General features: G+C 35.6%; 2 protein-coding genes across 7 annotated transcripts; both read right to left on the minus strand.

Moving 5' to 3' along the window:
* Window positions 1-4044: 4044 nt before the first annotated feature.
* LOC103978515 (uncharacterized) lies at window positions 4045-7982 on the minus strand. Its single transcript, XM_009394338.3, has 5 exons — window positions 7776-7982; window positions 6334-6490; window positions 5500-5550; window positions 4725-4817; window positions 4045-4470 (listed from the first exon to the last, which is right to left on the minus strand). Exons 1-5 carry the CDS (start codon window positions 7913-7915, stop codon window positions 4393-4395), a joined length of 519 nt encoding a protein of 172 aa, XP_009392613.1. The 5' UTR covers window positions 7916-7982; the 3' UTR covers window positions 4045-4392.
* A 1222-nt stretch (window positions 7983-9204) lies between these two features.
* Window positions 9205-17394, minus strand: LOC135625551 (uncharacterized). 6 transcript variants are annotated; one of them, XR_010492101.1, is made up of 10 exons: window positions 16838-17394; window positions 16579-16689; window positions 16186-16492; window positions 15978-16083; window positions 15359-15476; window positions 14518-15255; window positions 11460-13278; window positions 10611-11077; window positions 10077-10229; window positions 9205-9481 (listed from the first exon to the last, which is right to left on the minus strand). XR_010492101.1 is itself a non-coding variant. In XM_065130509.1 (7 exons), the coding sequence occupies exons 2-7, from the start codon at window positions 16382-16384 to the stop codon at window positions 10659-10661; spliced, it is 3399 nt and encodes a 1132-aa protein (XP_064986581.1). In that variant the 5' UTR covers window positions 16385-16492; window positions 16838-17394; the 3' UTR covers window positions 10430-10658. The 6 variants fall into 6 exon arrangements, 1 of the variants encoding a protein (XP_064986581.1); XR_010492103.1 differs by lacking the exon at window positions 16579-16689 and having other exon boundaries at window positions 16846-17394; XR_010492105.1 differs by lacking the exon at window positions 16579-16689 and having other exon boundaries at window positions 15978-16062.
* Window positions 17395-17858: the final 464 nt, after the last annotated feature.

The raw sequence follows: 17858 nt of genomic DNA on the forward strand, positions 1-17858 counted from the left end.
TCCTATCCTATCCGAGCGTAGCTCAAGTTAAAATTTATCAAATCAAAATCAAATTCTCTAAAACTATGATAACATAATTTTAAGTTGATTAGTACTGATTTTTTTTAGATTATTTTAATATAATTATTAAATTTTGGCACGTGATAAAATCCTAACAAAACATGTCTCAACCAACAAATCCACTCTGTAAATATCATCAAAAATATTTCTACAACAAAAATTATAATATCAATTACAAATGATAACTTCAGATTTAAAATTATCATAAGTTTATAATGTCTCATAATATTACAACACACTTAGCATAAAATTATATAGGTATACTATACATAAAAAAATCGTCTCCTATAGCCAATGATAAAAAAAAATTGATCAAAACTAACCTACACAAAAAATAAAGTACCATATTACTTTATATTTTAGAATATTAACTTATACAATCAATGAAAATTTACATTACTGTAGATTGTGACCTAACTATTGACACCTCGAACATAATTATGTCTTAATTCTATCCTTACCAGCTTCATTTTGCTTGATCGTTTTATGCTCTTAGGAGGTAAGATAATCATACTATCAAGTTTTTAAATCCAAAGCTATTTACTTCTTATTGAAAAGATGGTATTATTGTAAGTTTTATTTAAATATTTTAAGAAATCTTCATAATAGTCATATGGGTTGGAATTCAGCAACCCTAAAGTAGCTATTGCAAGAGAGCATCGAATGCTAAATATATCAAAACGTCAATACGAATATATATATTTTTTCAGATCTATCTCGGGTTATATTTTGTCTTTGATATTTCTTTCTCAGCGTCAATATACTAATCATAGTACAAATAAAATAACTCAATAACTTTCCTTCATATGATCTCGATCATATATGTTATTGGAAGTGTACATGCATCTTTCAGATCTATTTATTATTAACATTGCATATTATCGTCCTAAAAAAAAATTAGAGTATCTCACTTCTTTTTATCTATTTATGAAATCTAATGATAATGTTTTATATATTTTCATCGGTTTTCATATATATTCATTGGTTCATCTACATCTCGTCTGATTCTTCGGTGCATCGTTCTCTCTTGTAACCTATTGTCCAATCGGTTGGTTGACTTCTGCAACTCTAATTTTTTTTTTTATATAGTTTCCACTCTTTTTAGCCCAAGGCCTTCTGTCGATACGTTGATCGATCCTCCGGCTCGACGTCCAATCTTTTGACATGTTCCATTTCGACCCAACATGATTCTTCTTGAATCTAAAAAAGTTTAGTTGCTTTCGATCACATACTAAATTCTTTGAAATAATGTGTGCCTTTGTAAATATTTCTTTAATTACTATAAGAATTTTAGAATTTTTATATAATCATGATGTATACAAAGATATTTTTTCAACTTGAAAAGAAATTATTCTCTCTCCTCTCAAATTTTACTACTCCAAATATGATAGGAAATAACATTATTAGATTTAGGGATAGTGAGGTATTGAAAAAAAATAAAAGGATAATCTATAGATCCTAACAATAAAAAATTAAATACTTAGTGTCATATTGAACTGATCTGATCCATTAAACATAGTCCACTTCAATTCATCACACCAGTTTAAATCAGAAAAAAAAAAAAATCAAAGTATCTTTTTATAAATTTATTAAAGATATTTTGATCTAATTATAAAAACTACCTCTTCGAACAAAGAAATCATGTATTATATATTCTTTCGATGAAGACGACATTCATATGATCTGACACTACAAACAAGGGTGACATTATGATCTAAATCTATACATTAATGTATGCCAACAAAAGTAGCTTACACGGGATCACAAAGCTAAACATACTAGAAAGGGGAGCATCATAGCACATGGAAGCATCGAGAGAAGATGGCATCAATCTATCCTTGAGGCCATTACCACTGTTAGGCAACACAAAATAATGTTAAGAGGAGGCATCCGACAGCCATCCAAGCAAATATTTTGTAGCAAAAATATTTGATGATGATGATTAGTATGTTATGAGTCATTATTTATCCTCGTTAGCACGGATTTTTGGGATCCAAAATGTTTCACTGATAGTAGATAGATTATTTAATTGTGGGATCCCAAAAGATATTACATAGCAAAAAAATAGAAATAATACGATTCATACTCCTCGATACTAATAGAAATTATAGTTATTTATCTTTAATAATATAATTATCAGAACCTCTCGAGATCTTATGATGGGTGTCATTCATCTTTTGTCATCATTAAGAGGGCACATAATCTCATAAAAATTATTATTACGATGAGTATAAGAAATTATTTAATTATTAGTATGTACTTACCAGAAATATAGAATTATTTATTCTAGGATCCCAAAAGATATTATCGTAAGTAGATAACAAAAAATAAAAATAATACCATTCATATTCCTCAATTGATGTTAGACTAAATACATTAGTACGGTACCTTTAGTATTATGGTTATTTATCTTCAACAATGCAATCATCAAAACCTCCTCTAGTCGCGACATCTAGGTGTTTAGTCATTTTTTTTCATCATTACTGAGGTCACATAAACCCATCAAAAATTATCCATTCTATATGACTTTTGTATGATTTTACATTTTCAAAATCATATGGATTCCAAAAAAAAAAAAAAAAAAAAAAAAAAAAACCTTTGAGTCCTATTTCTCTGTAGATGTGAAACCCATCAATCTCAATTATGTATGAATGCATTATCTTGAGTCAGCACAAGCATAATAATTTTTACAAGAAATTTGAATACTGAAAGAGGGATGATGGTTGCTCATGATTACACTAGAAATGCACCTGTCTGTATCCTTGTTATCATTATTGTGGAATTCCATGTGTTATGATGCTCAGTAGCACAATTGTTAGAGGAATTTTTTGATAGTTTGAACTTTGAACCCTTAATTTGCATGCCAAAGAATCCATGATAGTTATGCATCTTTGTGTAAATTATGGATCTTACAACATCTCATGACCACATGCTACTTGTATATCACCACATAAATAAAAAGTACAAGATGATCCATCCACATCTACAGTCTAAAGAAATATCCAATTAGTTTTGCCTCCCATCCTTAACTTATATGTTGAGTTGTTGTTGTTACATTTTAATGATCAAATTTCCCTCCTCCACTGTAGTAAAAGCAAAGTTAAACATAAGACATGCTTAAGCTTTCAAATATATATTCAATTGATATGGTACCTGAAAAAGAAAAAAAAAAAAAAAAAGATAACTAAGAAGCAATCAATCAATTAGGCTGATAGCAGTGTATCTAATTAACATCTTTAATAAGATTTTGTAATTGAATTATAGCTTCTCCATAATTAACTTATTATTATACAATATCGAAAATATCGATTTGCTTAGTTGATAAATATTTGATTGTTGATGACAAACATATTGGATCAAATTTTATATTTATTACTTACCTCTTGCAAAAAATAATTAAGGCATAACTTTTATGCACATCTACTTATTTGAACATTCAATTAATAAAATTGGTGTACAAAATTGAAACTAGAAAAAAGGGAGAGAAAAAAAAACATCACTCGATTACCTCATGCAGGATTTTATCACTTCCAGATATATCAGATATACCGAACATATCTATGCCTTGCCATTTATGCCTTGATTTAGCTGAAAAAAATGATGCATGATCATCAAAATCATCAGCTCAAAATAACATATTTTGACTGATGGAGCTCAACATAACCCACGCCACATAACTGGGGCTTTATGCTTTGTTATTAGTGTTGGTGGTGGTGGTCTCATCCACCACATCCAAATAATTGGGAATTTTAGCTGTGCTCAAGAGTTCTTCTCATCAATGTTTGGATCTCTGCAGCTATAGTAGCACAAAATATCTAAACTCGAACAGTGAGCTGAGAAAAGATCATAATCCGAGCTTGGAAAAACATAGAAATCTAAATTAGGTCAAATAGGAAGTCCCATTAACGACAAGATTTGTTTGAGCACACAGCTGCATCCATAAAAGAACAAGTTCCAATGTTCAGAAGAAGAACAAAGTAGACATGTACTCAAACCTTCTCAACCTCACTTCCAATGTCTTTTTAGGTATTTGATACATAATAAGTATATACTTATATATAAAATATTATACAGCTCAACCATAATTAAGTAATAAATCATTAATCAAAATGTCCTATAATAACAGGAGTTAGGACACTTCTAAAATTCAGTAGTTCTGATAGAAGAAACTTGAAGGAAACAGTATGGCCAACATTAGGCACAATGAAAGCAATGTGTTAGATATATTTCTATGTGAATAATCAATTTGGCCCACTAGTTTGGGGTGCCCATCCTATTTCCCTGTAATTGACAGTGTCCAATGTCACGGTGTTACCAGTCAGATCACAACGATCATGTTCCACTGGCTACCTTCTTTATCAACTGACCCGTAGTAGCTATGACAAAGCCCAAGAAAGCACCAGCTACGACCTGAAAGAGATATCAGGAAATAGATGTTGAATTTAGCTCAGTGGAAAACGACAGTTACCTCCAAATTACAAATTACATGTGAATACTTTGCATACTAAAAGTTGATTTTTGTTGCAGCTGGCTCAACAACATGTATGATATTATATGCCCATCTAATCTCTATTACGTGTGTATATTCCCAAACAAACGAGTGCAAACTTTAACAGGTTCACTCATTTATATGCTTTACCACAACAAGATATGCTTTGTCAAACCTGAAGAGGAGTATGACCAATAAGTTCACGCAAAGGCCTGGTATCTGAAAGAGGATGATCTGCTGGAAGTTCATATACAATTTGATTCAGCACCTGGGATCCAGAATAGGTCATTGAAGTTGACGTGCATAAGCAGCTTAATTTGCTTGTATATTGAAACTTATCTAACAAGAAATAGCAAAGCCAATAGAAAAAAAAGTGACATAATAACATGAATTATTTGAAACATATCTTTGGCAAGATGATAGCTGGTTAAATTGTAAAAACTAAGGGGCATCTTTGTATGTACACTTTAAAATATTTGAAATGTGTCCTATTAGTTGAGGTTAGAACAGTCTACAAGATCAGAGAGGGAGGACCGAGGTGGTCCACATGGCCAAGGGGTCTTTGCAGTTGCAAAAATTATCACGGGCAACTAGAGGTCTTTGAAAGTAGGTGGGAAAGGAAGACACACCCTCACTGGTGACGAAAAAACATCATAGTGTATAGCTTTCAACATCAAAACCATCAAAATCCATATAGTCACCACAAACTAGTTGACGAGAGGAGAAACTCCATACTGGATTTTACACCAGAGAGAAACTCAAAGAAACAGCGTGGTTGTCAAGGCCATATTGTCTACTTTCAATGAGTTTTCAAGAGTTTCTATTATGGTGTATATGTTTTGGATCATTATGATAGTCTGAACATGATTTGTTTTGAGAGCACACATGCAAAACAATGGATGAAAGTGTCTCTCATGAAACAAATTTAGAAAATCATGAAACAAACATACCTCTGCCTGCTTTCCAGCATGCAATCGAACACCAAAAGCATCATGCATTACCTGCCAGCAAATGTTGCTCCATGGGAAATTATAATTGAATGCCAGAGATAGGAGGGAAGTAAATAGCTTGGAACATAAGAATATTATATGATTCTAGGCTTTGAAAACCAATAAGATATCATGCAGCATTGACAAGATGTTATTTTGCAAATAACACAAAATAAGGGTCACTGCCTATCAAATTGACCCAAAACATACAGCAGTACCATAAGATCAATCTTAAGACTCTAAAATTATATTGAAACAGTCCTCTCAGAAAGATTTTACTGACCTTGCAGCTTTCATTCTTTCCTCAATTTTTAAGATGATTCAAATGACTTACTAAATAACCAATTTATTTTTGTTTACTATTAGACATGATAACCTGTGGTAACAGTGGCCAACGATGACATTGCGATAAAATTTGAACCTTTTTATTGGACTTCAGAACATACAAGAAGAAAAAATGGATGTTATTGGAGAAACCATGTAATGCCAAACATCTGCGGTATATGTAGCTAGTTAAACTCCAAAGTCTCAGGGTCCTAAGGATAAAGAATATAGTATGTGGACTAAAAGATTTGGCATCAATACAGAAAGTCCCTCAACTTGGTCTTGTACAGCTTTCAGAACAAACATAAGTAAAAGAGTTCAACACTCCTGGAGTAAATGTAGGCAGACAAGTTTAAACTAATTTAACAATATCCATAAAGAAAAGTTCATTCTTCTGATGATTTGTTCACAGCATTGACATCAAAAAACTGCTATATTCAAAACAATAAAATGAAAACACGTGGAGCTTACAACAGATGCAAATATTGTTGCAGCAGCAAATATGGAACTTCCCAAACCATCTTGGATTCCAATGGCTGCTGCAAGTGCAGTAACTGTGGCTGAATGGGATGAAGGCATCCCACCAGATCCAATCAGTAGTTTAGCATCCCAGCGTCTTTCCCTGTACCTGCAAATCTAGTAGAAGAGCTCTTAGGTGAAAAAAAAAAAAGGATTTCCTGATTTACAGAGCTATATCTAGGAAGATCCAATAACTCAATAGTATTATGAAGTAAACCTTTATTTGTATAGAGAAAGAAAGTAGAAATGCTACAGTAGCATTAGTATGTCAGATCAGGCCTCTACCTTCTTAAATGACCTTAGCATCTCAAGACCAGATTAGTGGAAAATCCATCAAATTGAACAGATGGCAGCAATTTATGTGGATAAAAAAAAAAAGAATTGTAGTACTGGTACATAAGAATCCCCTGAAATATCTCATGGATGATGTCAGTTTGTCCTTTCTGGAATTTTTTTTCTGAAATATATATTGGAAGTGCTAACGCAGAGTAGTCAATGGCTCAAGATGCCCTGAAGCACCAAAGTTGCCTGGATCCTAGATGCTAGGCAAGGAGTGTGATCGAGTGACGCGAACTACAATTATAGAAGGAATCTACAAAAAGATATTCTTGAAGTAAAATAAATCAAGAACTGAGATTTCCGTTATCTTTCAAAAATATCTTATACAAATCATGCACGGGCAATAAAGTTGTCTATAACCATCAGAAAGTAGAAATAAAAAATGACGAATGGATGTAAAAGAAGATGTTGAGAGTCCATCCAAATATGTAGCTCAGTTTGTCCCACCCCTCATTTCATTCCGTAAATTGAGGCCATGGAAGAGTCCTAGGACCAACAGTGATCCCACTTTATGTTCAGATTATGTTTTTACATACTCGATGCTTATCAGAACAGAGCACACCCTCCCGTAAGGTCACAATATACCTTTTTCTTTAAATTTGTCCTTTTTTACCTAAGGTAAGCAAAAGGCCCTTTTCTAGAAAGGAAAAGAACCATAATAGAGGAATTCAAGCATGGGCCCTCTTGAGAGAGTGAGTGTAACGCATATAAATCTAAATCAGAAGAATAAACCTGAATTCCAAATCCAAATTGGAAATTTTGGCCCAACGAAATCGTACCAAGGACTACAACATCTAAAATAAAACTTTCCCGATCAGAATAGCAAGAAATTCCCAAAATTCGACTAATTCAATATCAAAATCATCAACCGAGCATAGATCCAACCAAAACAGCACAAAAAGGAGAACTTGATTCTCGATCCGCCGAATGAATCGACAATTCCATAATCCTCCATTCAAAGATCAAGCAAATCGTGTAGAAATCCCAAACAGACCGCAACAACAGGCTCGCAGCTGAAGCGAGCGCGTCTCGCAATGGAGGGTGCCGAGAAGTACCAGGTCATGAAGAACTTGATGGATTGGGCGACGGCGAAGGAGACGATCGCGGAGATCAGCGGGTAGTTAAGTAGGACGTAGGAATAAGCGCTCGAGGAGGAAGGAGATGGCGGCGAAGGCGAACTCCGGGCGTCGTCCATCGATCCTCCTCCTCCCTCTCTCTCTCTCTCTCTCTCTCTCTCTGTTTCTTCCCCCCCCCCCCCCGCCTTCCCTCTTCCCCTTCTCCCGATCTCGATCGAAGCTAATGGAACGGAGGGCGGTCTTTAATAATTATTTATTAATTAATTGAAAATAAAAAAATAAAGAGGGCTGAGCCAACGGTCAATAGTCTTCACTCTTACAATTTGCATTTTCCCCCCTCCCAAATTCCACAATTAGACTATGCACCGTCTAAATGTTAATATATATATAGACTATGCACCTTCTAAATGTTACTATATATATATATATATATATATATATATATATATAATTTATTTATTTATATTTATATGATAAATTCCTATACAGCTAATAATCTGTATGTTATTGAAACGTTTCTTTTAGAATGTTATGGTGAATGCACAAAGTTATTAAAAAATAAAAATATTTTTATTTGTAAATAATTAAAAATTACTTTGATGAAGAATAAAATAAGAGAATCATTTAAGATGGAATAGATATATTGTATTCTAATTAATTAGAATATGTGAGATAATTAATATTAGTAGTGAAAGCCAAGATAGTGGAAAGCCTAAGAAGAATTTGTTAGATACTATAAATAAAAATTCAAGTGCTCTTAGATTAATTAAAGATATTGCGTTGTACAAAATTCAATGATGGAAAAAAAAGATTTATATAATGAGCCTCACAATTTAAGTTGAATAAAACTAAATACTCACCATATTTTGGAGCTTATTATGTCATTTCCCCAAGATTATTTTTGAATGATTACTTCTGTAGTTATGTGAGTGTATAGGTTACTTCACCTTAATGAGTAGGCCTATGTTTTAGGGTTGCATGGTCAAACAATAAATAGAAAAAAGCTTATTTTGCATGAAAAAATGAAGAATAAGCTTATCACAGCTCATCTTCATTGGAATCAAAATACTTCATCTAATTTCATGTTTTGTGGAATGATGATTCTGTTCAATAATATTTTGATCAGATTTGTTCTTTACTGATTATTGCATCTACTGTGTTGAACCTCAAATCTGCTCCTCTTTTTTTTTTTTTCTGGATTTTAGCTGCACAAATCATCCAAACTTTTCTTAGGTTTCTGTTCAAGGGGAAAGCCTAAATGATATGTTCAAGGGGAGAGCCAAACCTTTCTTAGGTTTCATGTTTCAAGGATGCATCAAAGCTTTTAAAGCAGCTTATGCTTTTCCTGTGATCTCAAAACTGGCTTATGAAACAAATGATGTAATGCCACTCAAACATGACAATAATATGGTTTCCAAACACAATGTTTATATGGTTCAGTACTTTCATGAGCAATGTCTTGCTACAGTCCTCTTCTTTTAAGCATATCCTGTCAACACACATGCACATATAGCATCAGAGAATCCTAATACTCAACAAGCAAGTCTGCATCCTCATTCCTGCATGTTCAGATGCAGAAATCTGGCGATCAAGTATGTCCACAAATGCATTGAACTAAAGAGGCCATGAGTGCATGAAGTATTCTGTTGTGTCATCAATTCACCAACTGGATCTCTGTTCAGAATCTAAAAACATGATTCAGAATCAGTATTTTGAGTTATAATACACAAAAGGTACTTTTTCTAGTTTAATATTTTCAAGTACAAATATATCATAGTTCCTGTTTGGTATTTAACCCATCTATGGAAAGAGAAGCAACTAAACTGGAACCAAAGCCATGGTTTGATTGGGTGAGTCAAAAGTGAGAAATAATGAATAAAAGATGCAGTTTATGGTGAAGTTTTCTTTTTTTTCTTATTAAAGTAGGATGATGCAGAGAATACATTCAATGATTTTATTTATGGTTTCTTACGGTTATTTTTTTTTCAAATATTTCAGAAAATAACTTGGTGTCCATTCGATGGTCACCCTCTTCTAATGAGTGTCTTTGTTTCAAACTCTATTATGCCAACAAAAAAAAAAAAACAGAATATAGATCTTTCTTATTTTTCACAGCATGAGATAGCAAGTAATGCTGTATGCAGCCTATAATTTAACCATGCTGGTGTGGAAGTACTTGAAATGAAATCCCTAAGAACATCATAGTAGTTAAAGATTGCAGACATACAAGAATGAACACAAGATAGTGAAATTTAATGCCTCGATAAGCTGTTAAATTACCTTGGAAGTGATAATTTTGCTCTTTTACATTGATGCTGTCGACCTTTATTAACCACTGATGAACTTCCAGGAGGCGTTTAAGGTAGGCTAAAGCTTATCATGACATGTCACGGATGACAGATCCCTCAGATCTTGGCTGCTAACAAGCTTACCCTGCATGTTTGCTTTTCTAGTTAGTACAAGCAAATAACAGGATAAATCCATTCCAAAGCATACTCCAAACTAAAGGGCATTTGAATGACCATCTCAGATATTTGCAAGTTGTAATACAACAATCCAACCAATCTGAAGTTATAAAGTAGTAAACGAAAAACGAGCAACGAACTTATAGAAGAAAAAGAAAGACATCGGAATCAGCACAAGACCAGGCATTGACTTCACAAGATTATGCCACCAACATCGGTTAAAAACTAACAAATGAATTTGGACAAGGGTTATATGCTGATGCCTTCCTGAAATTATGAACACCTCATTCACGGAAAAGAATGTAGATAACATCTAAAAACACTAGAATAAGAGGGAAGAGAATCTAACAAATGTTGCAGTTGTCACAACATTGCAATTGGATTCCAAGGGACCTCCCTACATCACAGTGCAGTTGCACTTGGATTCCAGCTTTGGGGGCTTCATGCTGTCGATCATTTGTAAATCTTCAGCGCTGGAAGATACAAGCTCCGGATAGTTGTCATCATTTCCCAAGTCCATGGATGGCTTCTTGGTATCAATTTCCAGCCTTTTCCTTTTGACTTTCCGTGAATTTTTAACACATTTATTGGATGTATTTTGAAAATCCATCTGATAGGAAATAGATTTTGCTAAACGTGTCACTGTTGGGTGAGAAGCCTCGGATGCAGCCATCTCCTTTTCCATTCCAATGGCTGCAGCTTTATAGGCCAGATCATGAACAATAGAACTGCAGAAGAGCACAGTGTCAGTTGCTTCTTCCAAAGTAAAGGTTCTTTGCATACTTCTCCTTGGAGCTTCAACTTTTGCATGTGGTTCTGAAAGAGACGAGTGTTAGTAACAAAATCAAGTAAATTATCATACTATCTTGTTTTAGTAGATAAATGGGATTAAATGAGACATAGCTTAGGTTCTTGAAGTACAAATGCAAACCGACAACAATTACATTCTTTGCTTTGAAGATAGATGGTAAAACATCATTCAAGTTTTACTCTTGGCTGCACTCTGCACACATCTGTACTGCTAAAACTCTTGGTTTCTAGATGCATCTAAGAGAAGTTATCATTGCATCATCCAAAATTAATCAATTTATATAGATGCAAAAGTTAAACTACATACTGCAATGAGGATATTCGGCACAGTTAGATTCTGATACAGAAACCAACATGTCCTTGTCAGATATTGCCAAAGAAAAATCACCTTGGAGACCATCCATGTAAGTAGGTGTTTCGCCATGTGCATGCTCATTTTGTGCATCCTGAAAACAATGTTCAATTTGCTGCTCCAAAAGTAAATTAGAAGAGCTGTTACTTGCAGCATCCAAGATGTCATCTTGACATCCGATATCATTTAGCATGTGATTATCCTCAATGGAAGAGCAATCCGGAGTAGTAATTGGCACCTCTAATTCTAAATCCAGGATTCCCACTCTATCATTCCGGAATACTACTTCATTAGTTTTTCTGGATAAGGTGCTGTTGTCATCATTTAAATTATCTTGGATTGTTGCATCATGCAATTGAAAACAAAATTCTGGATCCAATATTGGTGCGCAGGAAGTATCTTGACCTATAAAAGCCTTTTCAATGGATGCATTTTCTGCATGGCTTAAATTAGTATCTTCATAGGTGTTGACATGGTTTGCAGTATCCAGAGACGCTTCTTGAATATCCTCATTATAAACAGACTTCATAATTCTACAAAGAATTTTTTCATATTTGCTGTGAAGGTTAGCTGATGCCGCTGTGACACTAACTGAGGCTTCTGATTGTGAATCGTTGCTTTCAGCATTCATACTATAATTGATTTTCAAAGTGTCCACCTCATCCATCCTTCTGCTTGACTGGCGTAGAACACAGATGTCTGTTTTCCTAGATGCCACTGTTTGTGCAGATGAACCCAAATCAATGGAGGAAGAAGCCGAAGAACTTTCCCTACCGGTGTTGCATTTCATGCCACTAAAATTATCCCTAGAATATGAAGGGTCAGAACAAATTATACTTGTAGCAGAGTAAGCCCTCCTTTGCACAGCAGGCCATTTGATGCTGCTAGACCTTTTCATTACCAGTGCTGAAATGCCTGTGCCCTCAGCAATGTCAAATGTTAGGCTAGAATATGCAGTTGGATTTGATAGTTGAGGAATATATCTACCAGTAGCTTCTTTAGGACTCTCTCCATCAAGGCTATTCATTAATTGTTCACGAAGTCGTTGATCTCCTACATTTATCAAGCTATTCATTACCTGTTCCGGAAGGTGTTCAAGCCCAACGTCTATCGCTATCTGAGGTGGACAATTGTCTGGGAAAAGATTAACATCCTGTTTACAATTGCATTGATGTTTACCAAGTAAAAATTCACTCTGATTCTTATCAGGATGTTCAGCCATTCCCATTTGGAGATGCACTTTGCTATCTGGTGAATCCAGTGAATCATTTCCAGTTACATCAGTAGCTTTATCTGGATCGCCCCGTTGTCCTCTGGAATCCAATAGCTTATCTGTTGCAGCACATTCTTGGCAAATATCCTTGTATCCATCCACATCTATGATAAGGAAATGTTTTCCACATATTAAGCAAGCAACATATGATCCAATCCCAGAACATGGAGCAATATCTGAAGATTGAAGTGCAGTTTCACCAGCAGAACTTTCTAGTTCCTGAACATCATCTTCTTTGTTCATGCCTTGATCAAAACCTTTGGTGCCACCCCGAAGTTTTCCAGAAAGAGCATGATAACAGTTATCTTCACTTATCTCATCAAAGTTACTCATAGGCACTTCTTGGGTTTTAGAATCTTTTATCTTTTCTGATTCACCAGCCAGATCACTTTGGGCATGATCACTATCCTCCACATCAGCAGCATAGTTCAAATCATTTATGGTGCTTGCATTATGATTAGTAAATTGTGACAAACTCCTAGAGAACGTAGTCTCATGTGTTGTTTTACCAACATAAAATGTAGTGGCAGGGACACTTGACAAGAGTGGCCTGAACATGTTCTGGGGGATTTTCTGGTGATCCTGCAAAAGGACAAAACAACATGGAAACTTCATCATGATGTTAGAATTAATAGTGTATTGCTTCAATAGAGCTATTATAGATAAAATCGGATGAATTGCATAGATCACATCAACATAATATGTAGCTGGTGAAGTTTGCCAATACACATATGTAATTCCAATGATCCCTAAATGAATAAGCTACAAGGATCTTGATGCAATATTTTCAAGCATGTTCAAAAAATATACTTGCTGAACATAGTTGACTGGTTCTCTTGATTTTTGTCACAATCAAATAAGCTAACATAAAATTATGAAGTCACCATATCATATATAAATAACTTGCCAAACCAAGGAACTAGAGATCTGAAAGACACAATCTTATACTTGTGGCTCCCAAATTCCTAATTGAAATCTAATTTACTTAAACATTCAGATTTTATAAGAGAAATATGATGTGAATATCAGCGATGGTTACATAAGAATCACTGTTCATGACTAGATAGACAATATGCCTATTTTGAGAAAATTTTTAATGTGACCATGTCTGGACTAGTTAAAATTCAACATGAAGAAGAGAATTCAGTTGCAATATTTTTGGCACCTAGTTGTAACATAATATTTTGAAAGCAGCTTTAGCTTGCAAAAATTTTAGCACTCTAATTATCATTTTTTTCTCTTAATGTAAGAATTTTCTGAAATTTTACATAATCAAGTCTTGAATAGGTATATAGAGAATATTATCCAAGGAACACATCAACACCATCACTAAATGGTTTGTTGTCTCTGAAGAGACTAGAAGAATTGTTAGATGCATTCACAAACTCAATCTCAGTACTTTGTTTTATAATGCACAAGATATTCCCTGATGAAACACCATCAGAAAATATCTACAAATCAGTAAAAATTCAACTCACAAGTAGCTATATTGCAGGATCACCATCAGATAGTATTCATAGAGGCCTCCAGAGTTAGGTATAAATTTTCCAAATAGTTGCAGATACAAGGTCATATAGTAATAAAATATACAGTAGGTTAAATATAAGTGAAACGAAGAAATCAAGCTAGTGCTGGCACCACTCCTGTTGTTCAAATCAAGAAAGAAATGCTTTATGAGCCCCAAGAATTAGCCTCCAAATAGAAGAGAAGTATGGAGAAATTACATTTTTAATTAATGCAGTAAGCCAGCCCATTGACATGCAAAATAAAGTACATATATCTTTAGCTGAAAATGGTAGAAATGTTCCAGAAGAAACTTACTATCTGTCTTACTGCAGAATCCAAAGACCTTCTTGGGCCAGAACCTGAAGAGGGAAAACTGGAAGGTTTCCTGTAAGATGTGATAGCCTTACTGTTTGCAGAAGCACCATATTTTCTAACTGCAGCGTTACCAGATAGTCCAACAGAGAGCACTGAATCCACACCATCATCACCAGAAGATGCTAAAGAGGCCTTATTGCAAGAGGTAAACTGGTGACTTTCATGATTGTGTGATGAGCGGGCCTTTGTAGATGCTGATGGTGACATTGATCGCCTTCCAACTTTTGAAGATGAAACCATTGAATTTCCAGAAGCTGGAGATGAACCCCGAACACGTGAAGATAACCGGTCTGGCAGAGAAGTGCGGAAATTTGGTGGTGCATCAATAATGGGGAAACTGTTAGATTGCCAGCCTCTTAATTTTGGTGATGCAGAATGACCCCGGTTCATATTTACCGGGGATGTTCCCCTTCTACCAGAAGTGGATGTCTGTCCACTTAGACCACTACTCATCCTCTGTAGTGTGGGAGTTGAAGACCTGGGAGTCAGTGTTGAAGGCTTGGTTGGAGTGGAAGATCTTTGTGAGGGGGTTGTTTGTCGTATAACAGGAGAGGAACTGTAGTGAGGAGGTGAAGATGGTCTGGCAGATGGTTGGACTACACCATAGCTTGATTGAGGAGACAGGCTTAACCTTTTGGGGCTTGCACTACTTCTACTTGTCCTCTGAGTCTTCTCATTCTGTAATAATAAACCAAGTATCAAATGCATTACAAAAGAATTATATATATGCACTTAAGCTGCTAAATGATAACACAAATATGTTCAGAGGATTATTGCTTACTGTATAAGGTCTTGAAATCAAAATTGGCTGACTTCGTATCCTTCCCCTAGAAGTATTAAGTGGTTGAGACTCATCATCCAGTGATGGAAAGAGGGGAGTATCCGGAGGTGTTAAAAGCCTGCTTCATTTGAAAAATTAAAGAGCCACAACTTTGAACAGCTAAAAAACAACAAAAAGCTCATTAAAACAAAAGAAAGAATTCAGGAGAGAGTTTGCCTAATTGCAACTTAGACTTCAAGACAAACTTCAAATGAACAAGAAGGCTGAAAAGTGTAACAAGTTTAAGAACCATTAGCCATATGACTTCTCTAGAGACTTGTTTATGTAACAAATCAATAATGGAAGGGATTTGCTTTTGGTCGAGCTTTGGTCTTAAAATGCTGGTTTTTGAATCAAGAAGGTTAAACTGCTGGTTAGAGTTTAACCCACCAAAGACTATGTATACCGAGGCTTAAAGTAACCCAGTAAAAAAAGTCTACATTGAATAACACAGGTTAAGACAACCCTTTGAAATTGATGGATTCAGTAAATGTCCATCAGCTCATTTGCTCACCTATGTAGTTAGCTGAATTATTCTAATAAAACCCAAACCAAAAACAACATTATCATGAGGACTCACCAATCATAGTCATTTTTGTCACCATCTATGTCCAGTAGACCACTGCCCTCTCCTTCAGCTGGAATAGTTATGCCGAGCTTGAGGTCTGAAGTGTAACCAAATTTTGCTGGTTATATTAGAAGAAACAGTTAATAATTCAGTATTTATAGAAGTATAAGAATGCGGAAAAAAACACTGATTCGAGAACAAAAGAGTAGGATGTAATTACTTATGGAGTCATCAAAATCGTCAGACATATGTAGCAAGAAGTTGTCTGTCTCATGCTTCTGCATCTCATGGAACAAAACAAGATCGTCATCTTTGGCCTTGAGCAGCAATCCACTTTCAAAACTCTGGCCCCTTGTATGGGAACTCCCCTTTCTCAGTTGTATCCCAGGAGAGCGCCTCAACAAGGGTGAAGGTGGCATCTTTCAGTATCCTAGTCAAAAGGCTGCCTTACTTCCACAGCCTAAAGCACCACCACATCGATGATTCGCTCACACACAGTAGTGGCTTTCATCAGCAATACTACCATCCTGATGCAGCAAAGTTACGATCTTTATTGTTCAACCGAGGAGAAAAGGCTATGAAAAGTTCTTTTAAAACACCAATTCAATTCAACCAGTTTGTTTCTTCTAAAAATTTGGATAGTTTCTAACGAGTGGTCCTTCAATCCGTTGTTCAAACTTGGATTTCCGATCAAGTCGGAAATAGAATGATATAGTCAATCAAACTGTCCAGAAACAAAGGAAGAAAAAGCTTAAAAGAGAATTTTATCAAAAGATGAAGAAGAACTGAGTCTTTCCTACTAATCGCGCTGGACCAACTCCTCCAGCTACAAATGCACCCACATGGAAACCCACAATTCATCGTTTCTTTACCTCCGCACCTTTGTCCGCATCTGATGCCTTCCCGACGCCAACCCTCCGCCTAGGGCTTGTCCGCCATCGACCGACAGGCACGAAGGCTGGCGCCTTTGTCCTACCGCAGCCTCCCCCGGCGCGAACTCGAGGCGCAAACGAGCGGCATTCGGCAATCGATCCGGTAACGGAGCAACGAACCGTATGGCAACGAAAAAAATCCCCACTTTCCAAGGATTTCGGGATCGGAAGAGGTCGAGAGGGGAGAAAAGGAAGAACTTGGAGGAGATTGGAAGGGCAGGGGCGCGATCTCGTTAGTCTCTCTTCTCTCGCCTCCCTACTGCGCTTTTGAAATAACTGCAGTTGCTCTTGAGGCAATCTTCCGCTCTCTCCACACTTCACAGCTACTCCCTGTGAGTGATTTTTACGCTTCTCCAATCCTTTTACCTCTTTTCTTCCCTTTCTACTTCAAGTAAAGAAGATGAAGTTACTGTAATGCCATTGTAAGCTCAGACGTAACATTAGGAGGGAAAACACATACACGACTAAAACCAGCTGCTTCAACTTGCAATCCTCCTATAAAGTCTGTGGATGATTATGTTTTGATGTGGCAGAACCATAAACATATACTATTCAATCATTATGTTTGAGTTCTGTCAAGGGTGATATAAAGAAGATTTGTGCAAAACTGGATCTTTGTTTGAAGGATTGGAAAGCTCAGTGAACTTGGTGCTCACCATTAATGCAAGTCACATTACTGGGAATCACAGGCTGCTGAGACAAAGTGTAGTTGGCTTTATGAGGGTCCTTCTGCTATCCATTAAAGCAGCAAGGATGATGGTATGTCCATGGACAATGCACACTACAAAATGCTCTTTAGAGACTTTCTTGATGATGATGATGATGATAACAATAATATTTATGAAGGGGGCATGTGTTTGGTCTGCAAAGCTTCTCAGCATTCCTGATATGAAATTATACACAGAAAACAGTGTCTTAGGTTGTCAGGTGAGTGCAGATAAGCCAATGCAAGTCAGATCCA

This window comes from Musa acuminata, chromosome BXJ1-3 (assembly GCF_036884655.1).
Source record: "Musa acuminata AAA Group cultivar baxijiao chromosome BXJ1-3, Cavendish_Baxijiao_AAA, whole genome shotgun sequence".
Taxonomy (NCBI): Eukaryota; Viridiplantae; Streptophyta; class Magnoliopsida; order Zingiberales; family Musaceae; genus Musa; species Musa acuminata.